This window comes from Panulirus ornatus, chromosome 19, assembly GCF_036320965.1.
Source record: "Panulirus ornatus isolate Po-2019 chromosome 19, ASM3632096v1, whole genome shotgun sequence".
Taxonomy (NCBI): domain Eukaryota; kingdom Metazoa; phylum Arthropoda; class Malacostraca; order Decapoda; family Palinuridae; genus Panulirus; species Panulirus ornatus.
This window is the reverse complement of record NC_092242.1, coordinates 4,201,865-4,225,927: the sequence shown is the minus strand read 5'-3', so window position 1 is coordinate 4,225,927 and position 24,063 is coordinate 4,201,865. Positions and strand designations below refer to the sequence as shown.

General features: G+C 38.5%; 1 protein-coding gene across 1 annotated transcript in view; it reads right to left on the bottom strand.

The window, feature by feature from the left end:
- The window catches only part of Pdzd8 (PDZ domain containing 8), a 65,769-nt gene that overhangs the window by 9,711 nt on the left and 31,995 nt on the right, over window positions 1-24,063 (bottom strand). Inside the window, exons 11-15 of the mRNA XM_071674316.1 lie at window positions 23,840-24,063; window positions 13,488-13,661; window positions 6,190-6,378; window positions 3,447-3,656; window positions 2,491-2,671 (exon numbers count right to left, since the gene is read on the bottom strand). The exon at window positions 23,840-24,063 is cut by the window's right edge and continues 22 nt beyond it. Coding sequence (XP_071530417.1) covers window positions 2,567-2,671; window positions 3,447-3,656; window positions 6,190-6,378; window positions 13,488-13,661; window positions 23,840-24,063 — 902 coding nt within the window. The 3' untranslated portion in view covers window positions 2,491-2,566. The remainder of the gene's footprint in view (window positions 1-2,490; window positions 2,672-3,446; window positions 3,657-6,189; window positions 6,379-13,487; window positions 13,662-23,839) is intronic.

The following is a 24,063-nucleotide window of genomic DNA, read 5'->3' as shown; positions in this document are numbered from 1 at the left end:
AATTGACTAATTCCTTATTTATGATACTGCTGCCAAAGAATGTACTGCACTACAAACTGCTCTAACAAATGAACTTGTAATGTTCAAGAAATGTAAGAGAATTCCCTCAGCATTATAGAAAATATTAACAAATGTCTAATTCACACATTTCCAAAGGTGAAAAATGCAGATGATCTATACTCTGAGAAACATATATAGAACAAGAATTAATACCTCACTAACAACAGTTAATCAAGCTAATTTTAGGAGATGAATGCTGGATGAAAAATATTTTCTGTAAAACATCCATTTCAGCAACCTGGGAAAATGTATATGGCTCAACCTCCTTATCTCTTGTAACAACCATTAATCAAATGAAAATTCCGTAACCTTTCCAAATAATTTTCCTAAATCACTTTCAAATGGAGAGGCAAATAAAAAGTTTAAAATAAATAAACTACAGGAATAACAAAATTAAACCAAGGTGATGTATCAGAAGGATGAAGTGATCTATAAGAAGTAGAGCCCTTAGAGAAATGCTTGCATATGTATTCCTGTATATTTTGAGTGCATCCACTAACAGCATAAATATCCTTTCCAAGGAGCCTTCCCAAGATACCTTGGTCCTGATTAGTATTGAAAGAAAAATCACTTATGTAAACATCCAAGCGATATGTGAATAAAGCTCAAACACCAACTGTCACTCATCAGGTGATAGTAAAGTACATCACAAAAGCAACTCAATTGAATGAGCCAAGAAGTAGTAAAAAATATAACAGCAAAACGGCACCATAGTACAATCATTTTCACCATCATAAGCAATATCATAACTGCAAAGATTAGCAAGGTGTTCCATATTAGTGATTAATTTAGTGAAACATGACTACCCCTTTCCTTGACAAATACAGGTGCCTAAGTATTAGTTGTCAGTCAAAGAAAGGAAAGGGCCTATGTTATCACCCATGTTATGCTATGATTATGGAGGAGTAGCAGTACAATGTTTATCCCTGGGAATAGGGGAGAAAGAATACTTCCCACGTATTCCCTGCATGTCGTAGAAGGTGACTAAAAGGGAAAGGAGTGGGGGGCTGGAAATCCTCCCCTCTTGTTTTTTTTTTTTTTTTTAATTTTCCAAAAGAAGGAACAGAGAAGGGAGCCAGGTGAGGATATTCCCTCAAAGGCCCAGTCCTCTGTTCTTAACACTACCTTGCTAACGCAGGAAATGGCGAATAGTATGGAAGCAGTACAATGTTATAATCAGCTGGACCAAAGAAAAAAATTTTGCCTAAAAACTCTTAACCACTTTCATGAAAATACGCCTTAAAAAAAATCTGCTACAAACTAGGTCAAACTGAATTCCCTGATTTTTGGCTCTCATTGCAGTGGGTCCCCAGAGACATTTTTCAAATATCTGTATTTGCATCATCTGTATTTTTGAGCAAAGTGGACACCCATCTTCAGGAGGAAAGATTTCATATCCCCTGGTATTAATTTCAGTCGTCATCAGACTTGGCCAGAGAACACAAACAAAATTTGTAATGGTACTTACCATAAAGACCAGTAGCTTTCATAAACAAAACTTAGTTTAGATGGTTACCAGGTAGTAACTATACAGAAAAAAAATCCTCGAAAAAACAACTATTTTAAGATTTTCATCCATTTTACTTCCAAGCCAGTCTTTAAACTCCCAGTATTGAGCTGGGGAGGCATGGCTGTCTAGTTATATTTGTTTAACATATTTCTGCAAAAGACCTATCACCATCTGAACATAATAACCCAGACAAATCTAAAAATGAGAGCACTAACACTCAGAAGACATCCATATCACCTCTCCTTGGCCTCAGATGATTTTTCAATTGCATAACTATTGGAAAATGAGGAAAGTTGACATCTCTTACAATATTTAAAGAAAAAACTCTCAAAATGCAAGAAATGACTGAAGGACTGGTAGAAGCAGAACAACGTCTCTTTTTTAATGTGAAATTACCTCTACATATTCTAAGACACTTAAGGTGATGATGATGTGTTCAAGGTTGTTTTTAATGTTCTTTTTAAAGTGTGGATAACAGAAATGTGGCATATAACCATATGCATATAAATGTTGTTTGCAACTAGAGCAGCAAGACATTCAGCATGGTGCTTAATGCCCCACCTTACAAATAAAACTACTGTACACATGAAGAGATTAATGGGCCAATCATCTAGTAACGTGTAATCAATAGCACATTTTCAAGAAATATTATTTAAGTTTTGAGTGTGTTTACAATTTAATAATCCACTACCAGGCTCAGTGAGCACACAGGAGGCATACTTCAAGACAGATGATATTGCACTACAAGAAAATGCTACCACTTTACTAAGCTAAATGTTTTCAATGATAATTTCTCTTTCAATATCTGAGACTTGAGTCAATCATACAAGTTCAAATTCATCATCAGCGTGAAGATGTAATAATAATCACCTTTTCTATATCATGAATTCTAAACTCTCTTCTATCACATTTTACAATACCTTTTTGAGTACTAATTTCTTCTCATGGTGAAAGTCTTTTCTTAATCATGAAAAGTGGCCGGCAGTACTTGCTATGTCACCCTTCAGCTTGTTTCTCTTTTTTTGTTGGTGAATCCTTATTCTTGCTATTGTAATTCTCTTGATTTGAAGAAGAATCTTTCTTAACTTCTTCACCATCATCCTATTGAAAGTATGTAAAATTCTGTATGAACAATGTGGTGTACATGAAGTACCATAGTACCATATATACTTTTTCTGTCCTGTTATATATGTTCATTAATCAACCTAATTCCCTTATGAATGATAAATATTTTCAAAACTCTTTAATAAAATCTGAACACAGTATAGCTTCATCAAGTAAATTCTCTTAATACTGAATCACTGTTTGTTTTACAACCAAGTTACATCCACAAAGAACTGGAAAACTTTTACCTGATATGCAATAAAATAAGATGTCAGCACATCAGTACATCCCAGTGTTCAACTGTGTAGAGAGTCAAAAGTATGGTTATTTGTGTGGGTGTGGCTGGTTGGGGTTGGATCAAATGGCAAGAAAGTTGAGCTGAGGTTAACACACTTGAAGTGGCAGCAGTTTCAATGTCAAAGTTGTGTGTTGAGAATGTAATGTGTGAATGTAGCCATATAAAAGTCATCAGTGGGGAAAGGGAATACACTATAATTTCTCTTAGATAGTACTTCCATGGCTGACAGTAGCTAGTGAGTGTGTACTCAGAATCCCTGTATTCACACCATGCACAGTACACTTACAAGTAATACTTTCATGAAATCCACTTCTACCATATTCAAGTCTTTTCATATTTCATAAAACTAAACATTTACATACCCGAGGAAACCTTGTAACACTCAGACCAATTATAGTCTGACTGGCTACCACAGTCAATTAACACTGGTTAATTAGCCTGATGGATGTAAAATTGAAACATGTTACTTTCTACCTTGAAATCTGTGGTACAGTACTGAAGGGCTGTGCAATAGTGCAGGGTTAGCAGCGCCAGTGCCTGGGTTCGAGCATCACACTGAGATATCTGAAGAGCTATGCTGGCACGAATTAGATCATCACCTCCTTCACAAGCTTCTCTTTCTTGTCGTGCCAGGTCCACCCTAACTTCTCCCTCATTATCAATTGCAGTTTGCAGTTTTGCCAACTTGAGGAAAAAATGAGTAAAATATCAAGTATCTAAAACCTTATGGATATTTCTGACTAAAGATACATCAGTACAAAATGCTCTGAAGAGTGAAAGAGTAATTTCTATGATGTGGCACATAAGGTGCTGAGCTCCCAGTGAACCATCACCCCCAAAATTCCCTAGGATCTTACCAGTTATCAGCCAGACTGATCCAATTTCAGTTTTTACATATTCACTAACTCCATCCAAACAGGCCCTCTGTCCAACAGACAAAATAACCCTTTCCCTAATAAAATCACTGAACCTGTCAATGCTAGAGTTGGCACAAAAACAATAAATAAGTGGACAAATCCTACAGTGCTCTACTTTGTCTAAGAAGCTATTCCTTCATGCTTTCAGTGATGGCTGTAAGATACTGACTTCTGCAAAAGACAGCAAAATACAAAGGAAGTCTGAACAAAATTCATACCACTCTGCTTATTCAAAAAGAATGAAAAAAATCCCTTGTGAAAAAGGAGAAGGAGAAATGAGATAAATCAGGAAAAAAATATCCCTAATGCTCTAAGCTAATACAGGTATAACACAAAATTTAGATACTGTACCTGGAACCTGGACATTATGTATCCAAATAAAAGAATAATCTAACACCATCAATTGCACCAATATGGCAGTATACTTTCCTCATGCTGCTTTTCTCATAACTGGTATATGCAGCGTCATAAATCTTGTAAATAAAGTACATACAGTAAAAATAATGCATAAGGTAAAAATCATTCCAAACCTGAAGTTTCTCCAGTCCTGGTGTTTGGATTTTCTTAATGTTTCTGTATTATGTAAGGTTTTGATTCAAGTGGAATAAAATTCCTTCAGTTTTACTAAATGGAGTGACAGAAATTTTCATTACATGCATAAAAAATTTTCAGATTTACTAGATGGAGAGACTGAAATTTGCAAGTTAGACCATCAATTTCAACATTTGTAATCATGTACAAAAATAGAGTTCTGTACTGAACTCTGCCCTCACTAAAAAAAGAAATATACTTTGTACTGGGATTGCATCGTTTAGTAAAATAAAATCAATTCTGGGATTTACAAAAGTTTACTTTATTCTAAAGATAGCTGAAGTGAATCTGTTATAATATTTCAGTACTGCTTCGGCATTCTAGTAAATCTCGAACTTTCTAATCACATACATTAAATTTAAACGAAAAATACTATTTACTGTATTCTTAAGGAAGGGGCTAAAGGGAAAGAATATGAGGATTTGGTTGCAGCACTGATGAATACTGGTCAAAAAAAAAAAAAAAAAAAAATGCTTAAATCATAAAATTTTGTTGTAACTCGAGTTACTCACAAGTAAAGCGCATTATTCATTAAATACCCTAACATTCTGAAGAGTGAAAGCTGTGTAAATTAAAGAAAGAATACCCAGGAGAGAAGAGAACCTCCGCTTATCTGATACTATGTCCTCTGCTTGTCTGATACAATGTAAAGACTGAAAGAAACACAGTACTCGACTTCATCATCATCAGAGTTCAAAATAAAAGGCAAGATTGAGGGGTGTAAGAACACATATCCCTCTTGATCCATTATCTTCAACATCTTTCACTCTATCCCATTTACATGGTGTGGAACAAAAAGAAGCAGTTCATGCAATCACATTCTCAACTTTTATCCAATGCTCCAAGGAGATCTAAGGCTAGCACACTACTTTTTTTCACTGTCTGTGACTATCATTTCTTCTCATATACAAAACAACAGACTATCATTTCTACTCATATACAAAACAACTTTGATGTGCATGACAAAATCATTCCCTTGGAACACTCATCTAAAACACCTCTAAACCTACAAACTCGCTTCCTGCATTAGTTCAGTCCTTTCATGTTCTACCTATTGCAAAACAGAGAAGCTGTTCTTAGTAGCTAAACAATCAAATGGTAACTGACAAACTTTTCTGGTAATACAGATTTTTTGCAAAATAAGCCTTGCTATTGTAACAAAAAGGTTGAATAACTTACCGACAAATCTTTGGAACCTCTTTGAACTTCTAGCTGGCTGGCACCAGTTAAGCACACTTATGCTAAGGAAGGTGATCTCTCACTTATCTTTATGACTTCTTTATACAATTATGACAACAAAAACCTAGACAATAATGACCCTGCTATATAACTCAGCACATTCAGACAACCATTAAAGACAAAAAAGTAAACAGAAAAGATATAATCTCGCATATTTCAAAGCATTTTCTTTAACAGCCCTTAATTCCCTGTTGTTTTTGGCTCTCTATTATTCCAACAATCTTTAAACTTTTACTAAAACTCTCACAATTAACCAAAACTGCTCCCATTATTCAATCAAGTTATACATCAGACCAACACAACACCACTGTGTTTAAACAGTTTACAAAAAAATATTCATGCACTTCCACTTCCACCGTAATGATTCACCTCATGGAATATAGATACTACCATCTTTTACAGCATTAAGTACAAATAATTTCCTTAAGTCTACTGATTCTTTAAACTATGTTCTTAAGGCTGTTTCTTACTGTTTCATTGATTTTCTCCGTGCGCTCTGGTTCAGGCAGAAGAGAATGGAGGTCCTTGGCTGAATCCCTGGCTAAAGTGACCAAACGTTCATCATGTGGGAATCCCATCAAGCGGTCCAATACTGACTGAATATTGTCTCCCTTGTCCCAGTCTACAACAAATGGGTTGGAGCTCTCACTGAGAGATGCCTTTAAGGAATAAAAGTGGAAAAATGGTTAAGTGCAGCACAACTCAAATATAAAGGAAAGACACATGGGAATATTCTTTATTCACCAATAACAAAGTAGGAGGAATTGTGACTATACTAAACTATGGTCAGCATGGATGGAAGAAATTACCATCTTTTTACAAAAACATAAAATCAGAGAAGATTAGAATTTAATATTCTACTGAAATTTTGGTCATGAAGTGTGAATCTTTGTACAGTACCTTAATGGTGAACCAAAATATAGGAGGGTGATTATTTTCTTCCCTTGCATAATCTTATCTCTGGATTGTCTTATAAAAGGAAAGCTGCCAAATCAACACTAAAATGAGCAACATGTGCAAAATTATCTAGTCTGGGCAAGGTAAGATCAGGCTACTATAGTGTGAAAATAAAGACCTCAACTAACCTGACCTAATCTAATTTAGTTTACATAACAATATAAAATAAAATGATAATACATATTTATATATATTCATTATACTTCATCACTGTTTCCCACATCAGCAAGGTAGTGCCACGAAACAGACGAAGAATGGCCCATCCATTCATATAAACATATATGCCCATACATGCACATACACATACATATGCATATCAACATTATATTATATTTTGTTATACTTTGTAGTTGTCTCCTGCATTAGCAAAGAAGCACAAGGAAACAGACGAAAGAATGGCCCAACCCACCCACATACACATGTATATGCATACACGCCCACACACACACATAAACATACCTATACATTTCAGCGCATACAGACATATACATGTATACACATGCATATTCATATTTACTGCCTTCATCCATTCCTGTCGCCACCCCGCCACACATGAAATGGTACCCCCCTCCCCCTGCACATGCACAAGGTAGTGCTAGGAAAGGAAAACAAAGGCCACATTCATTCACACTCAGTCTCTAGCTGTCATGTATAATGCACCAAAACCACAGCTCCCTTTCCACATCCAGGCTCCACAGAACTTTCCATGGTTTACCTCAGACGCTTCACATGCCCTGGTTCAATCCACTGGCAGCACGTCGACCCCGGTATACCACATCATTCCAATTCACTCTATTCCTTCCATGCCTTTCACCCTCCTGCATATTCAGGCCCCGATCACTCAAAATCTTTCTCACTCCATCTTTCCACCTCCAATTTGGTTTCCCACTTCTCGTTCCCTCCACCTCTGACACATATATCCTCTTTGCCAATCTTTCCTCCCTCATTCTCTCCATGTGACCAAACCATTTCAAAACACCCTCTTCTGCTCTCTCAACCACACTCTTTTTACTACCACACATCTCTCTTACCCTTTCATTACTTACTCGATCAAACCATCTCACACCACATATTGTCCTCAAACATCTCATTTCCAGCACATCCACCCTCCTCCGCACAATTCTATCTATAGCTCACGCCTCGCAACCATATAACATTGTTGGAACCACAATTCCTTCAAACATAACCATTTTTGCTTTCCAAGATAATGTTCTCGACTTCCTCACATTCTTCAATGCTCACAGAACTTTTGCCCCCTCCCCCACTCTATGATTCACTTCTGCTTCCATGGTTCCATCCGCTGCCAAATCCACTCCTAGACATCTAAAACACTTCACTTCCACCAGTTTTTCTCCATTCAAACTTACCTCCCAATTGACTTGTCCCTCAACCCTACTGTACCTAATAACCTTGCTCTTATTCACATTAACTCTCAGCTTTCTTCTTTCGCACACTTTACCAAACTTAGTCACCAGCTTCTGCAGTTTCTCACATGAATCAGCCACCAGTGCTGTATCATCATTGAACAACAACTGACTCACTTCCCAAGCTCTCTCATTCACAACAGACTACATACTTGCCCCCCTTTCCAAAACTCTTGCCTTCACCTCCCTAACAACCCCATCCATAAACAAATTAAACAACCATGGAGACATCATGCACCCCTGCCGCAAACCAACATTCACTGACAACCAATCACTTTCCTCTCTTCCTACTCGTATACATGCCTTTAATCCTCGATAAAAACTTTTCACTGTTTCTAACAACTTGCCTCCCACACATATATTCTTAATATACACAAATGCCCATATATGCACATTTACATACATATATGCATCAACTTTTTTTATATATGTATATTATATACAGTCACTATTTCCTGCATCAGTGAGGTAGTGCCAAGAAACAGATGAATAATGGCCCATCCACTCATATACACATATACATACATAAACACCCACATACGCACATATACATACATATACATATCAACATATACATACATATAAATACACATATGCAGACACTACATACATACATACACATGTACATAATCATACTTGCTAGCCTTCATCCATTCCTGTCGCTACCCCACCCACAAGAAAACGGCATTGCTATCCCTGCTTAAGCAAGGCAGCGCCAAGAATACAGACAAAAAGGCCACACTCATTCACACTCAGTCTCTAGCTGTCATGTGTAATGCACCGAAACCACAGCTCCACATTTCAACATATACATACACACACATACATATACACACACACACACACACACACACATACATATACATACACACACACACATACATATACACACACACACACACACACACACACACACACACACACATACATATACATACACAAACACACATACATATACATATTTGCTTGCCTTCATCTATTCATGTCACTACCCCGTCCCAAAGGAAACAGCATTGCTACCCCTTGTTTCAGCAAGGCAGGTCCAGGAAAAACATACTAAAAAAGGCCATATTCATTAACACTCAGTCTCTAGCTGTCCTGTTTAATGCACCAAAACCACAGCTCCCTATCCACATCCAGGCCCCACACACCTATCCATGGTTTACCCCAGATGCTTCATATGACCTGGTTTAGTCTACTGACAGCACGTCAACCCTGGTATAACACATTGTATTGCTGTCTCCTGTTTTTTCAAATTTTGAGCATGCAGGTCTAGACAACTTTGACAACTTTCCTTCATTGGGGTATGATGATGAACCCAAAAAAGTGCCACAAGGAAAGTAAATAGCTTCCTAAATGATGACCATATACAGCTTTCAGTAAGTAAACATTCAAGTGAAAAGTGAAAGAATATTCAATGTTCCATCATCCTTATTCATAGCAGACTGGAATATGTAAAATTTTTCTCCACTTTGGTTACTATCCCCCCACTTTTAATTACTGAGGGTTGAACTAGATTCAAAATATGTGCTGCTGAGAAATTTTGCTTCTCATACTGGCTCATAGTTAAGTGAAGCCAAAGCATTTTGCTTGTACAAAGTAAAAATAAAGGATGAGTGCTAGCTCAGTAAATGTGAATATCTGATAAAGAGTGAAGATACAGAAAAAGACAAAGAAATGTGTCATGGAAACAAAAAAGACAAAGAACTTGGAAGACTGCAGTGCCTGAATGGATTATGTGGAGTTCAAGAATGTGTGACAGATCATTAAACAAACTATCTTACAGAAAATGGGCATTTCTTTTCCTTTTCCTTGAGTAGTGCTTCCAAAGGTAATTACGTTCAACAGGTTTCTGTTCCTTCACAAGAATTATGAGTCAGAGTGGGCAACTCTTTAGCCTAAGCTGGAGGATCAAAGTATTAGTGGAACTGGGGAATGTTATGCTCTCCTGCGATAAAGGTCAACGTCTTTCTAGTCTACATAGCAATTACAGGACACTGGGAACATTCTGCCTTCAAATGTACAATTCAAACAGAAAGAAGGGCATTCTTTCCTCATCTGTGATACAATACAAACATTGAAGGGGTCAAACATGTCCCTGCATAATGCACACATCAAAGCTAAGCTTTATTGTGTCTTTCGTAATAATTCTTATTATGTTTTACATGACAATACTGTACAGCTGTAGTCTAAAAAATTCTATCTTTCTCTGTTCTTTACACACTACTATTCACAAGGAAAGCAAGATGGTTCATGCAGTAATCTTTCAAAAGTTTTTCATCTAATTTCCATGTCAGTAACAAATAAGAGCTACTTAAATGTAAAATATGACAAATGTATATTACAGCGTCCCCCCAAAAAAGTTATAAAAAAATGCATTTCTAAGCAGCACAAATCTAAATTATAATGAAAAGGTGATGCATTATGATCATATCACTGAAATTAGTACCAGAATATAAATGAAATGTCTACTGTGAAACTAAATAAACTTATGATAACACATCACAAAATAAAGTTGGTACACTACACCACATTACATCATCTCATTCAAATGCAAAGCACTATCTTACTCATATTCTTTCTTTTTCTAGCTTTGATAGGCTTCTTTCTCTGCACAAACTATAATACTAGCTACCTGACTGGTACCATGAGCCAGTTGAATAATTTATTATCTAACAACATATCTATTATACACTAGTATGAAAATAAGTGGACGGTACCAAATGTCCAAAGCAAATCAAAACAGTTACTGAACATAGCCATCACCCACTGCACACATCATTGTCACACTCTGGCCCAGCTCAAACACTTCTGTTCATTCTAAAGAATTCATGTCAGGCCCTCAGCTCCACCCTCATTAGAGGAAATCTTTTCCCTTTCGATCTATCTTTCATTTTTCTAATTTTCGGGCTGGTGAATTTTCTTTACAGTATATACATATATTTTCATATCATGAAGAGGTGAGACAGGCTACATAGACAGAACAGCATGGCCATGAGAAATAAGATGTCATAACTACAGTATTGAATTTTTTAATCAGTGAAGAGATTCTCCTGAGTGATGAACTGCAAAGGGTGTTCAGGCACCTTGTGTGTTATTACAAAAAATCAGAGTATGAAAGAGAGCAAGTAAGAAGAAAGTATGACCTACTTTTGTTAGAAAATACAGCAGTGGAGATGCAGTTTATGAAGAAAGAAATGCATCATGAATTATCAAAAAATGTACAGACAAAACAGAATACAAATTAAAAGAAAGAGAAGTAGAATCAGCTTGTGAAGTCAAGAAAAACTGTTTAAAAGAGTATGAAGGAGGTACAAAATACACCTGAATGTTACACAATTTTTATAAGGAGGATCCTTTTTTTCTCCAGTGTAAACAGTCAATTCAAATATCATGCTTGCCACAAACCTGCTACACCAAGCTGATCCAGACTATTTTGATGAGCCAAGTGCACATCATTTGCCTACATAACCTTTGACAAGAACAAAGATTACTTGTATGTTCAGAGTACCATCTTAGGGGCCTATGAGCTGATTCCCAAACACTACTGCCATAGTCATGGATACACAAGGATGGCAGAAACAATCTTACACAGAATGTGCAGCATAAATCATTCTTTATGGAAGAATTCAAGCAGGCAGGTCCAGTGGAGACTAGTTTGTGCTTAAGAAAATCCTAACAACTTTGCCAGCTATGGTAACCTTAGCTGACACTTGAATCACTACTCAACATCAATCTTAGTGGAACAGTTCAAGCAGGCACTTCCAAGGTAGATAAAGTTGTGCCTGGATGAGGTGCCTATATAAGAAGATTCTCACACCATTGCCAGATATGGACACCTGAGCTGACACCTGAATCACTTATCATGCTGCCCTGAATCACTTCTCATGCTGCCTCCCTAAGGTAGATACCAAGGTCACGCCTAGTAGCCACACACGTCATAATATTGACATGCAATTGAAAAAACTTGTATGAATTAGAAATGCTATTACAACTCCCAATGTGACCCAGTCAGTCAGGTACATATAAGTCCCATTGTTTAATGGAAAGGACACAGCTTTATCAGTTCAGCTGTACAATAATGATGATGTTTTGAAACAGTAACTTGCAATAAGAATAATATGTTTACATAACTGTGCTGCAATTCATACTCCTTTATCCTATCCTATTACAATACAAAGTAAAAGGGACTCTCAAGATGAGGGACAATGTGAGAACATAAAAAGAAATGATTGAATATTAGTGGACATATGGAAATCTTGCTTAACTTACCCTTCATGATAAGATTGAACTTATTTCCAGTGTTATACATCAGAATGTCTACAGTTATCCTTAATATCCACAATCCACAAGGGTCAATTATCCACATATTGTCATTTTCCAGACAATATCTATTAAAAGGGAGAATATGTGCTCAATATGGGGATACTTCAAGAAACTGTGGAACTCGTCACATCAAGTTGAATTGCCAGCACATAGCCAGCAATCAGGATTGCACAGGAGTCTTTGAGATAATTTTATATGCTATAAAACAAGAGTCTTAGTCAATCGGAATCTGCCTTGAAGACCCTAATATTACTGTAGTTGTTAATGATGCGTAAATCTCCAACTCTTACACAGGTCTGAACCACAACTGCATGCAAGCTCCACTGTGGTAAGGAATTACTGGGGAGGATGGTGCAGGTTACTAGGCACATGACACAGTAATTTTCAACCTAAGTAATAAGTCATCACCCACCCTCACATAAAGGTGAGTAAAATTAATTACTCAGCATCTACAACTGGTATGGGTCATTCATCATTAAACAACCACTTCACAGTAATTTTGGTATGATAAAAAATCAATTGGAGTTCACCAGTTATGAAGACTTTTGCTCTCATCACCATGAGAGAGTTCCCAAAGGGAATGGGCATCAGATATATAGACAGAAAGATAGATGGATAGAAAATTAATTTAAATCATATAGCAATGCAGAGACTGAAGTGTACAGTTATTAGAAGAATAGTGAGGCTGGAGTTGTGACAGGGTGTACCAATAATCTCGTGCAGCAGGAGTATGGTTTTTTGTTGATTAAAGGAATTTTAATTGGATGAATGGAAAAGTCTAGTTATTTTCTTACCATTATGAAAGTTTTCTAAACCAGCCAAAATTTACCTGACTAACTCTTGGCATCAGCTAAATGAGAGGCTAGCATGTCTTGCAGACAAAAAAAATTCTATTATCATAGTACCTATAAAAGAAAAAAGTGACATGAGCATCAATTATTTGTGAAAGAAAAGAAAAAAAAGCTGAAATTGAAATTATCTGTAACATATTAAAATACAAATCTTGAAGGTAAGTCTTACAGGTGGTGATTGTGTCACAGCTATTCAAGAACTACTCCTACCTTCCTACTATGCTGGGGTGAGTGGGGAGGGGAAGGGGGAAGTGAACGTGAGAGTGTTCCACCAGGGGATGGGTTTGGGGGGGCCAGGTTATGGGCTGAGCCGGCACGCTTCAAACTACCCTTGCTGGCACTCGCCACCTGAGCAAACAAGCTGCCAAGGGTACGGCGTTGGGTCTGTGGAGTGCCAAGATATGAGAGGAGAACAGGTGTCAATGGTCATTATTTCACTTTCATGGCTTAACAGAAATGAAAAAGAAATTAATCCAAAACTGCATTGCTAGTACATATACATATATTTACCAATAAAAGTTTTAGTGAAAAAAAATTAAATCTAAAATACATGTACACAAAAATATTAACCAAGTTCGTCTACAAAACCAATTCTAAGCATAGAATGTTTAGGTGGAGTGTACTCTACTTTCATGTTGGAAATAAGTAGTAGATAAAAAAAGTCTACAAATATGTAAAAATTCTATTTTGTAGGAATCCTCAATACAGAACTGCACATTCACATATATGCTAAGAAATTAAATCAAATCAGAGAATTTAAAAGTAAGAAGGTTAAAAAGCAAAAAAGAACTTGAAGAAATGATGCTGAAGACAATAATAATATTTCAAATACAATTCAAAAACTTGTTTTCTTATTCAGAAAAATATGTCAACTGCTTCACAAAAACTGTATACGCATTAACCAATTACAAGTCCTAAGTTAAGAATGCTTAATACTTTTTTAAATTAGGGGTAACTGGTGAGATAAGAGCACCACTGACATTGATACTGATAATACAACTGTGTCAGGTATTAAGTAAAATTCTTACCTCTGCTCTCTTTTAAACATCATAATCTGATACAGTATGCAGTGTGAAATATGCATCATAATGAAAATTTATAATTATACATATACTGAAGTTATTTCAAAGTATTCTTGCATCATGATGGTATACTTCAAAGCATTTATTAACCCTTAAAGGAAAGAGCCAAGAGAATCTAAGTAAATCTCCAGGAGGAATGATTATCAAAAAATTAGAAAAAAAATCAGTCTTAACAAAAAATTTAAAACCACTGAAAGTTACAAAACCAGGTAAATTAACATTATTTCTGGTGAACAGACATTTAAACTTGGTAAGTTGCAAACACTCAGCTTATTGCTGTTATTTAATACTTGTTGACACTCCCATCTTCATTTCTTCTCCAGTATCACCAGTGGAAAACTGGTGTGAAAAAAAAGTTTATCAAGTGCTAACAGTTAAGCATCAAATAAATTGTCATTACTGACACTCTAGGATTCTTTTCCAGTGCTAAATGAAGTTGTTTGTGACACAAGGCCAGAAATCCTCCCCTCTTGTATCATCACTTTCAAAAAGATGGAGCAAAGGAAAAAAACAAGGATTTTTCCCACAAGGATGATAAGTCATTTGTTCCTAGATTACTTCACTAAGGTGGAAAATGATAAATAGGTGTAAAATTTCTTTAAATTCATGGGGCCGACTATATGTCCATATTTATAAACTACTGTACAGTTGAATCTAGATATATCAATCCATCTATCTACCTGTCTCTACGACTATGTATCTATCTATACTTCCTCTGGACTGGTTCTAGTTCAGGTAAGTCTTGAACCAATTATGAAATTCAGTCCAATTTCATTCATTTATGATGTTACAAAACAAAGTTGACATGAGAAATCTAAACAATCCCCCTGATTTCCTCTCCCTCCATCCTTCCTCAATCCTTTCACATACCTGTTCATCAAGTCACATCCAATATGCCCATTCTTAAGTTACTGACACATTTAGCCTCCCATTCTCAACATCATTTTTATCAAACTAGTGAGGGAGTGCAGACAATTTGTGTAACACTTGACAGAAACTTTGTGCTGAGGAACAGGACTTGAGACTAAAGAAATGAGAGTAATATTTGGATAAAAGAAGGTAGGGTCACAAATGAAGAGCTTTAGTATATCAAATATCATATGATCTACATTCTAGATATATGTGATTTCCCTGTATGTATACAATACTTCTTATACTGAGGCAGCAGGAGGATGGAAATCCTACCCTCCAGTCTTTACTTTTCCAAAAGAAGGAATGGAGAAGGGGGCCATGTGAGGATTTTCTCTCTTAGGCTCAGTCCCCCATTCTTACTTGCTAACACAGGAAATGGCGAATACTATGAAAAAAGATAATAATATGTAGATGTGTATATATGGATATATGTATATGTCTCTGTATGTATATGTATGTATAAGTGCATGTATGGGCATTTAAGTGTGTATATATATATTTATTTATTTATTTATTTTGCTTTGTCGCTGTCTCCCGCGTTTGCAAGGTAGCGCAAGGAAACAGACGAAAGAAATGGCCCAACCCACCCCCATACACATGTATATACATACACATCCACACACGCAAATATACATACCTATACATCTCAATGTACACATACATATACACACACAGACACATACATATATACCCATGAACACAATTCACACTGTCTGCCTTTATTCATTCCCATCGCCACCCGGCCACATATGGAATACCATCCCCCTCCCCCCTCATGTGTGCGAGGTAGTGCTAGGAAAAGACAACAAAGGCCCCATTCGTTCACACTCAGTCTCTAGCTGTCATGCAATAATGCCCGAAACCACAGCTCCCTTTCCACATCCAGGCCCCACACAGCTTTCCATGGTTTACCCCAGACGCTTCACATGCCCTGATTCAATCCACTGACAGCACATCAACCCCGGTATACCACATCGATCCAATTCACTCTATTCCTTGCCCGCCTTTCACCCTCCTGCATGTTCAGGCCCCGATCACTCAAAATCTTTTTCACTCCATCTCTCCACCTCCAATTTGGTCTCCCACTTCTCCTCGTTCCCTCCACCTCCGACACATATATCCTCTTGGTCAATCTTTCCTCACTCATTCTCTCCATGTGCCCAAACCATTTCAAAACACCCTCTTCTGCTCTCTCAACCACACTCTTTTTATTTCCACACATCTCTCTTACCCTTACATTACTTACTCAATCAAACCACCTCACACCACATATTGTCCTCAAACATCTCATTTCCAGCACATCCACCCTCCTGCGCACAACTCTATCCATAGCCCACGCCTCGCAACCATACAACACTGTTGGAACCACTATTCCTTTAAACATACCCATTTTTGCTTTCGGAGATAATGTTCTCGACTTCCACACATTCTTAAAGGCTCCCAGGATTTTCGCCCCCTCCCCCACCCTATGACTCACTTCCGCTTCCATGGTTCCATCTGCTGCCAGATCCACTCCCAGATATCTAAAACACTTTATTCCTCCAGTTTTTCTCCATTCAAACTTACCTCCCAATTGACTTGACCCTCAACCCTACTGTACCTAATAACCTTGCTCTTATTCACATTTACTCTTAACTTTCTTCTTTCACACACTTTACCAAACTCAGTCACCAGCTTCTGCAGTTTCTCACATGAATCAGCCACCAGCACTGTATCATCAGCGAACAACAACTGACTCACTTCCCAAGCTCTCTCATCCACAACAGACTTCATACTTGCCCCTCTTTCCAAAACTCTTGCATTCACCTCCCTAACAACCCCATCCATAAACAAATTAAACAACCATGGAGACATCACACACCCCTGCCACAAACCTACATTCACTGAGAACCAATCACTTTCCTCTCTTCCTACACATACACATGCCTTACATCCTTGCATATATATATATATATATATATTTTTTTGCTTTGTCGCTGTCTCCCGCTTTTGCAAGGTAGCGCAAGGAAACAGACGAAAGAAAATGGCCCAACCCACCCCCATACACATGTATATACATACGTCCACACACGCAAATATACATACCTACACAGCTTTCCATGGTTTACCCCAGACACCCCACATGCCTTGCTTCAATCCACCGACAGCACGTCAACCCCTGTATACCACATGACTCCACTTCACTCTATTTCTTGCCCTCCTTTCACCCTCCTGCATGTTCAGGCCCCGATCACACAAAATCTTTTTCACTCCATCTTTCCACCTCCAATTTGGTCTCCCTCTTCTCCTCGTTCCCTCCACCTCCGACACATATATCCTCTTGGTCAATCTCTCCTCACTCATTCTCTCCATGTGCCCAAACCATTTCAAAACACCCTCTTCTGCTCTCTCAACCACGCTCTTTTTATTTCCACACATCTCTCTTACCCTTACGTTACTTACTCGATCAAACCACCTCACACCACACATTGTCCTCAAACATCTCATTTCCAGCACATCCATCCTCCTGCGCACATCTCTATCCATAGCCCACGCCTCGCAACCATACAACATTGTTGGAACCACTATTCCCTCAAACATACCCATTTTTGCTTTCCGAGATAGTGTTCTCGACTTCCACACATTTTTCAAGGCTCCCAAAATTTTCGCCCCCTCCCCCACCCTATGATCCACTTCCGCTTCCATGGTTCCATCCGCTGACAGATCCACTCCCAGATATCTAAAACACTTCACTTCCTCCAGTTTTTCTCCATTCAAACTCACCTCCCAATATATATATATATATATATTTTTTTTTTTGCTTTGTCGCTGTCTCCCGCTTTTGCAAGGTAGCGCAAGGAAACAGACGAAAGAAAATGGCCCAACCCACCCCCATACACATGTATATACATACGTCCACACACGCAAATATACATACCTACACAGCTTTCCATGGTTTACCCCAGACGCTTCACATGCCCTGATTCAATCCACTGACAGCACGTCAACCTCGGTATACCACATCGCTCCAATTCACTCTATTCCTTGCCCTCCTTTCACCCTCCTGCATGTTCAGGCCCCGATCACACAAAATCTTTTTCACTCCATCTCTCCACCTCCAATTTGGTCTCCCTCTTCTCCTCGTTCCCTCCACCTCCGACACATATATCCTCTTCGTCAATCTTTCCTCACTCATTCTCTCCATGTGCCCAAACCATTTCAAAACACCCTCTTCTGCTCTCTCAACCACGCTCTTTTTATTTCCACACATCTCTCTTACCCTTACATTACTTACTCAATCAAACCGCCTCACACCACACATTGTCCTCAAACATCTCATTTCCAGCACATCCATCCTCCTGCGCACCACTCTATCCATAGCCCACGCCTCGCAACCATACAACATTGTTGGAACCACTATTCCTTCAAACATACCCATTTTTGCTTTCCGAGATAATGTTCTTGACTTCCACACATTCTTTAAGGCTCCCAGAATTTTCGCCCCCTCCCCCATCCTATGATCCACTTCCGCTTCCATGGTTCCATCCGCTGCCAGATCCACTCCCAGATATCTAAAACACTTTACTTCCTCCAGTTTTTCTCCATTCAAACTCACCTTCCAATTGACTTGACCCTCAACCCTACTGTACCTAATAACCTTGCTCTTATTCATATTTACTCTTAACTTTCTTCTTTCACACACTTTACCAAACTCAGTCACCAGCTTCTGCAGTTTCTCACATGAATCAGCCACCAGCGCTGTATCATCAGCGAACAACAACTGACTCACTTCCCAAGCTCTCTCATCCCCAACAGACTTCATACTTGCCCCTCTTTCCAAGACTCTTGCATTCACCTCCCTAACAACCCCATCCATAAACAAATCAAACAACCATGGAGACATCACACACCCCTGCCGCAAACCTACATTCACTGAGAACCAATCACTTTCCTCTCTTCCTACACGTACACATGCCTTACATCCTCGAAAAAACTTTTCACTGCTTCTAACAACTTGCCTCACACACCATATATTCTTAATACCTTCCACAGAGTATCTCTACCAACTCTATCATATGCCTTCTCCAGATCCATAAATGCTACATACAAATCCATTTGCTTTTCTAAGTATTTCTCACATACATTCTTCAAAGCAAACACCTGATCCACACATCCTCTACCACTTCTGAAACCACACTGCTCTTCCCCAATCTGATGCTCTGTACATGCCTTCACCCTCTCAATCAATACCCTCCCATTTAATTTACCAGGAATACTCAACAAACTTATACCTCTGTAATTTGAGCAATCACTCTTATCCCCTTTGCCTTTGTACAATGGCACTATGCACGCATTCCGCCAATCCTCAGGCACCTCACCATGAGTCATACATACATTAAATAACCTTACCAACCAGTCAACAATACAGTCACCCCCTTTTTTAATAAATTCCACTGCAATACCATCCAAACCTGCTGCCTTGCCGGCTTTCATCTTCCGCAAAGCTTTTACTACCTCTTCTCTGTTTACCAAATCATTTTCCCAAACTCTCTCACTTTGCACACCATTTGCCATTTCCCGCTTTATATATATATATATATATATATATATATATATATATATATATATATATATATATATATATAAGAAAGTAAATTCTCGATTAATATGGGTAAAACTGAAAGTTGATGGAGAGAGATGGGTGCTTATTGGTGCATATGCACCTGGGCATGAGAAGAAAGATCATGAGAGGCAAGTGTTTTGGGAGCAGCTGAACGAGTGTGTTAGTGGTTTTGATGCACGAGACTGGGTTATAGTGATGGGTGATTTGAATGCAAAGGTGAGTAATGTGGCAGTTGAGGGAATAATTGGTATACATGGGGTGTTCAGTGTTGTAAATGGAAATGGTGAGGAGCTTGTAGATTTATGTGCTGAAAATGGACTAGTGATTGGGAATACCTGGTTTAAAAAGCGAGATATACATAAGTATACGTATGTAAGTAGGAGAGATGGCCAGAGAGCATTATTGGATTACGTGTTAATTGACAGGCGCGCGAAAGAGAGACTTTTGGATGTTAATGTGCTGAGAGGTGCAACTGGAGGGTTGTCTGATCATTATCTTGTGGAGGCTAAGGTGAAGATTTGTATGAGTTTTCAGAAAAGAAGAGTGAATGTTGGGGTGAAGAGGGTGGTGAGAGTAAGTGAGCTTGGGAAGGAGACTTGTGTGAGGAAGTACCAGGAGAGACTGAGTACAGAATGGAAAAAGGAGAGAACAATGGAAGTAAGGGGAGTGGGGGAGGAATGGGATGTATTTAGGGAATCAGTGATGGATTGCGCAAAAGATGCTTGTGGCATGAGAAGAGTGGGAGGTGGGTTGATTAGAAAAAGTAGCGAGTGGCGGGATGAAGAAGTAAGATTATTAGTGAAAGAGAAGAGAGGCATTTGGACGATTTTTGCAGGGAAAAAATGCAATTGAGTGGGAGATGTATAAAAGAAAGAGACAGGAGGTCAAGAGAAAGGTGCAAGAGGTGAAAAAGAGGGCAAATGAGAGTTGGGGTGAGAGAGTATCATTAAATTTTAGGGAGAATAAAAAGATGTTCTGGAAGGAGGTAAATAAAGTGCGTAAGACAAGGGAGCACATGGGAACTTCAGTGAAGGGCGCAAATGGGGAGGTGATAACAAGTAGTGGTGATGTGAGAAGGAGATGGAGTGAGTATTTTGAAGGTTTGTTGAATGTGTTTGATGACAGAGTGGCAGACATAGGGTGCTTTGGTCGAGGTGGTGTGCAAAGTGAGAGGGTTAGGGAAAATGATTTGGTAAACAGAGAAGACGTAGTAAAAGCTTTGCGGAAGATGAAAGCCGGCAAGGCAGCAGGTTTGGATGGTATTGCAGTGGAATTTATTAAAAAAGGGGGTGACTGTATTATTGACTGGTTGGTAAGGTTATTTAATGTATGTATGACTCATGGTGAGGTGCCTGAGGATTGGCGGAATGCGTGCATAGTGCCATTGTACAAAGGCAAAGGGGATAAGAGGGGGTGCTCAAATTACAGAGGTATAAGTTTGTTGTGTATTTCTGGTAAATTATATGGGAGGGTATTGATTGAGAGGGTGAAGGCATGTACAGAGCATCAGATTGGGGAAGAGCAGTGTGGTTTCAGAAGTGGTAGAGGATGTGTGGATCAGGTGTTTGCTTTGAAGAATGTATGTGAGAAATACTTAGAAAAGCAAATGGATTTGTGTGTAGCATTTATGGATCTGGAGAAGGCATATGATAGAGTTGATAGAGATGCTCTGTGAAAGGTATTAAGAATATATGGTGTGGGAGGCAAGTTGTTAGAAGCAGTGAAAAGTTTTTATCGAGGATGTAAGGCATGTGCACGTGTAGGAAGAGAGGAAAGTGATTGGTTCTCAGTGAATGTAGGTTTGCGGCAGGGGTGTGTGATGTCTCCATGGTTGTTTGATTTGTTTATGGATGGGGTTGTTAGGGAGGTGAATGCAAGAGTTTTGGAAAGAGGGGCAAGTATGAAGTCGGTTGGGGATGAGAGAGCTTGGGAAGTGAGTCAGTTGTTGTTCGCTGATGATACAGCGCTGGTAGCTGATTCATGTGTGAAACGGCAGAAGCTGGTGACTGAGTTTGGTAAAGTGTGTGAAAGAAGAAAGTTAAGAGTAAATGTGAATAAGAGCAAGGTTATTAGGTACAGTAGGGTTGAGGGTCAAGTCAATTGGGAGGTGAGTTTGAATGGAGAAAAACTGGAGGAAGTAAAGTGTTTTAGATATCTGGGAGTGGATCTGGCAGCGGATGGAACCATGGAAGCGGAAGTGGATCATAGGGTGGGGGAGGGGGCGAAAATTCTGGGAGCCTTGAAGAATGTGTGGAAGTCGAGAACAGTATCTCGGAAAGCAAAAATGGGTATGTTTGAAGGAATAGTGGTTCCAACAATGTTGTACGGTTGCGAGGCGTGGGCTATGGATAGAGTTGTGCGCAGGAGGATGGATGTGCTGGAAATGAGATGTTTGAGGACAATGTGTGGTGTGAGGTGGTTTGATCGAGTAAGTAACGTAAGGGTAAGAGAGATGTGTGGAAATAAAAAGAGCGTGGTTGAGAGAGCAGAAGAGGGTGTTTTGAAATGGTTTGGGCACATGGAGAGAATGAGTGAGGAAAGATTGACCAAGAGGATATATGTGTCGGAGGTGGAGGGAACGAGGAGAAGAGGGAGACCAAATTGGAGGTGGAAAGATGGAGTGAAAAAGATTTTGTGTGATCGGGGCCTGAACATGCAGGAGGGTGAAAGGAGGGCAAGGAATAGAGTGAATTGGAGCGATGTGGTATACAGGGGTTGACGTGCTGTCAGTGGATTGAATCAAGGCATGTGAAGCGTCTGGGGTAAACCATGGAAAGCTGTGTAGGTGTGTATATTTGCGTGTGTGGACGTATGTATATACATGTGTATGGGGGTGGGTTGGGCCATTTTCTTTCGTCTGTTTCCTTGCGCTACCTCGCAAATGCGGGAGACAGCGACAAAGCAAAAAAAAAAAAAAATAATAATAATAATAACAATAATGGCAAAACATAAATCTGGAATGCTTGAGACCTGACCATTGTTGGATTTAAAAATCTTTTCAAATTTTTGAGTGTAATGTATTTAAGAAGAGAATAGAAATATAACCTGCTGTGCATTGAATAAATTTGGCCAAGGCTGTTACTTCAATATGACGGTATAAGTCTCCTTTGCTAAATTTCTCGTGCTATGTACTGTACTGTGTAAACTTGTAAACTGAGCAGGTATACGTAATCCATTTTTTTATGGAATATTTTGAATGAAATCCTCAATACAAATATAACCTAGCACAAAATGAGCTAAAGGATTTGTATGTGAAAGACATCTTGTGGTTGACATTACACCTAACCTGTCTCCACAGCTCCACACTCAATGCATTGTTATGGAAGCAAACTGTCTTCTAGCAAATACCAGAATCATATCAAATACAGTATATGAATCAGAAAATTTATAAGGTGAATGTGTGACAGGCCATGGCAGCATTATGCATGCTGAGGTGGAAAGTGACGGTGTGGTTGAAGTGGCAGTAATGTATGTAGGAGAGATGACAGTGTGGTATGAAACAATACCAATACATGCTGGAAGGAGGAGTTTTTTTTCTTTTTTTTTTATCTTTTACTAGAAATATCAATAATCTAAAAAACAATGCTGAATTCATATCATGTGTATATTTGATAAACTTCTATGATCTTTTAGTTCTTATTAACATGTCTTAGGGCCAAAATTTTCTGTATGAATGTATCTCCATTACTGATACTTAAAACCGGGGAAATTCTCAAATCTGACACTTGCTAAGCTACAAGGCTGCTAGATATGAAACATTTACTCTGAGAGGAAAGATAGCATGTAGAAGCTTGCATTAGACTATATCTTAATAATACTTTCCGTAAGATGAATTATCATCTCCCATAGCAATGAATATCTAAGCCTAAAAGCAAAATCATAACTGACAACTCTGGATATGTGAGAAAGCCATATCCTGTACTTAGAAGTAAGACATTATCACAAAAAAAAAAAAAAATATTTACCTGAGGGGACACTGGTGGAGTGTTTCCTGGGCTGCCATTATCACCACCTGAGTTTGCTACTACAGTAGTTATAATTTCTGGTGGAGTTTCCTTGTTATCTCGCCCATCTCGTATTTCAGTTTTTGGAGAATCTCTGTATCGAAGCCCACCAGCATCACAAACTGTTTCTTGTTCACATCGTACCATACACTTCTTATGGCAGATTATTCCACATTCTCCACATT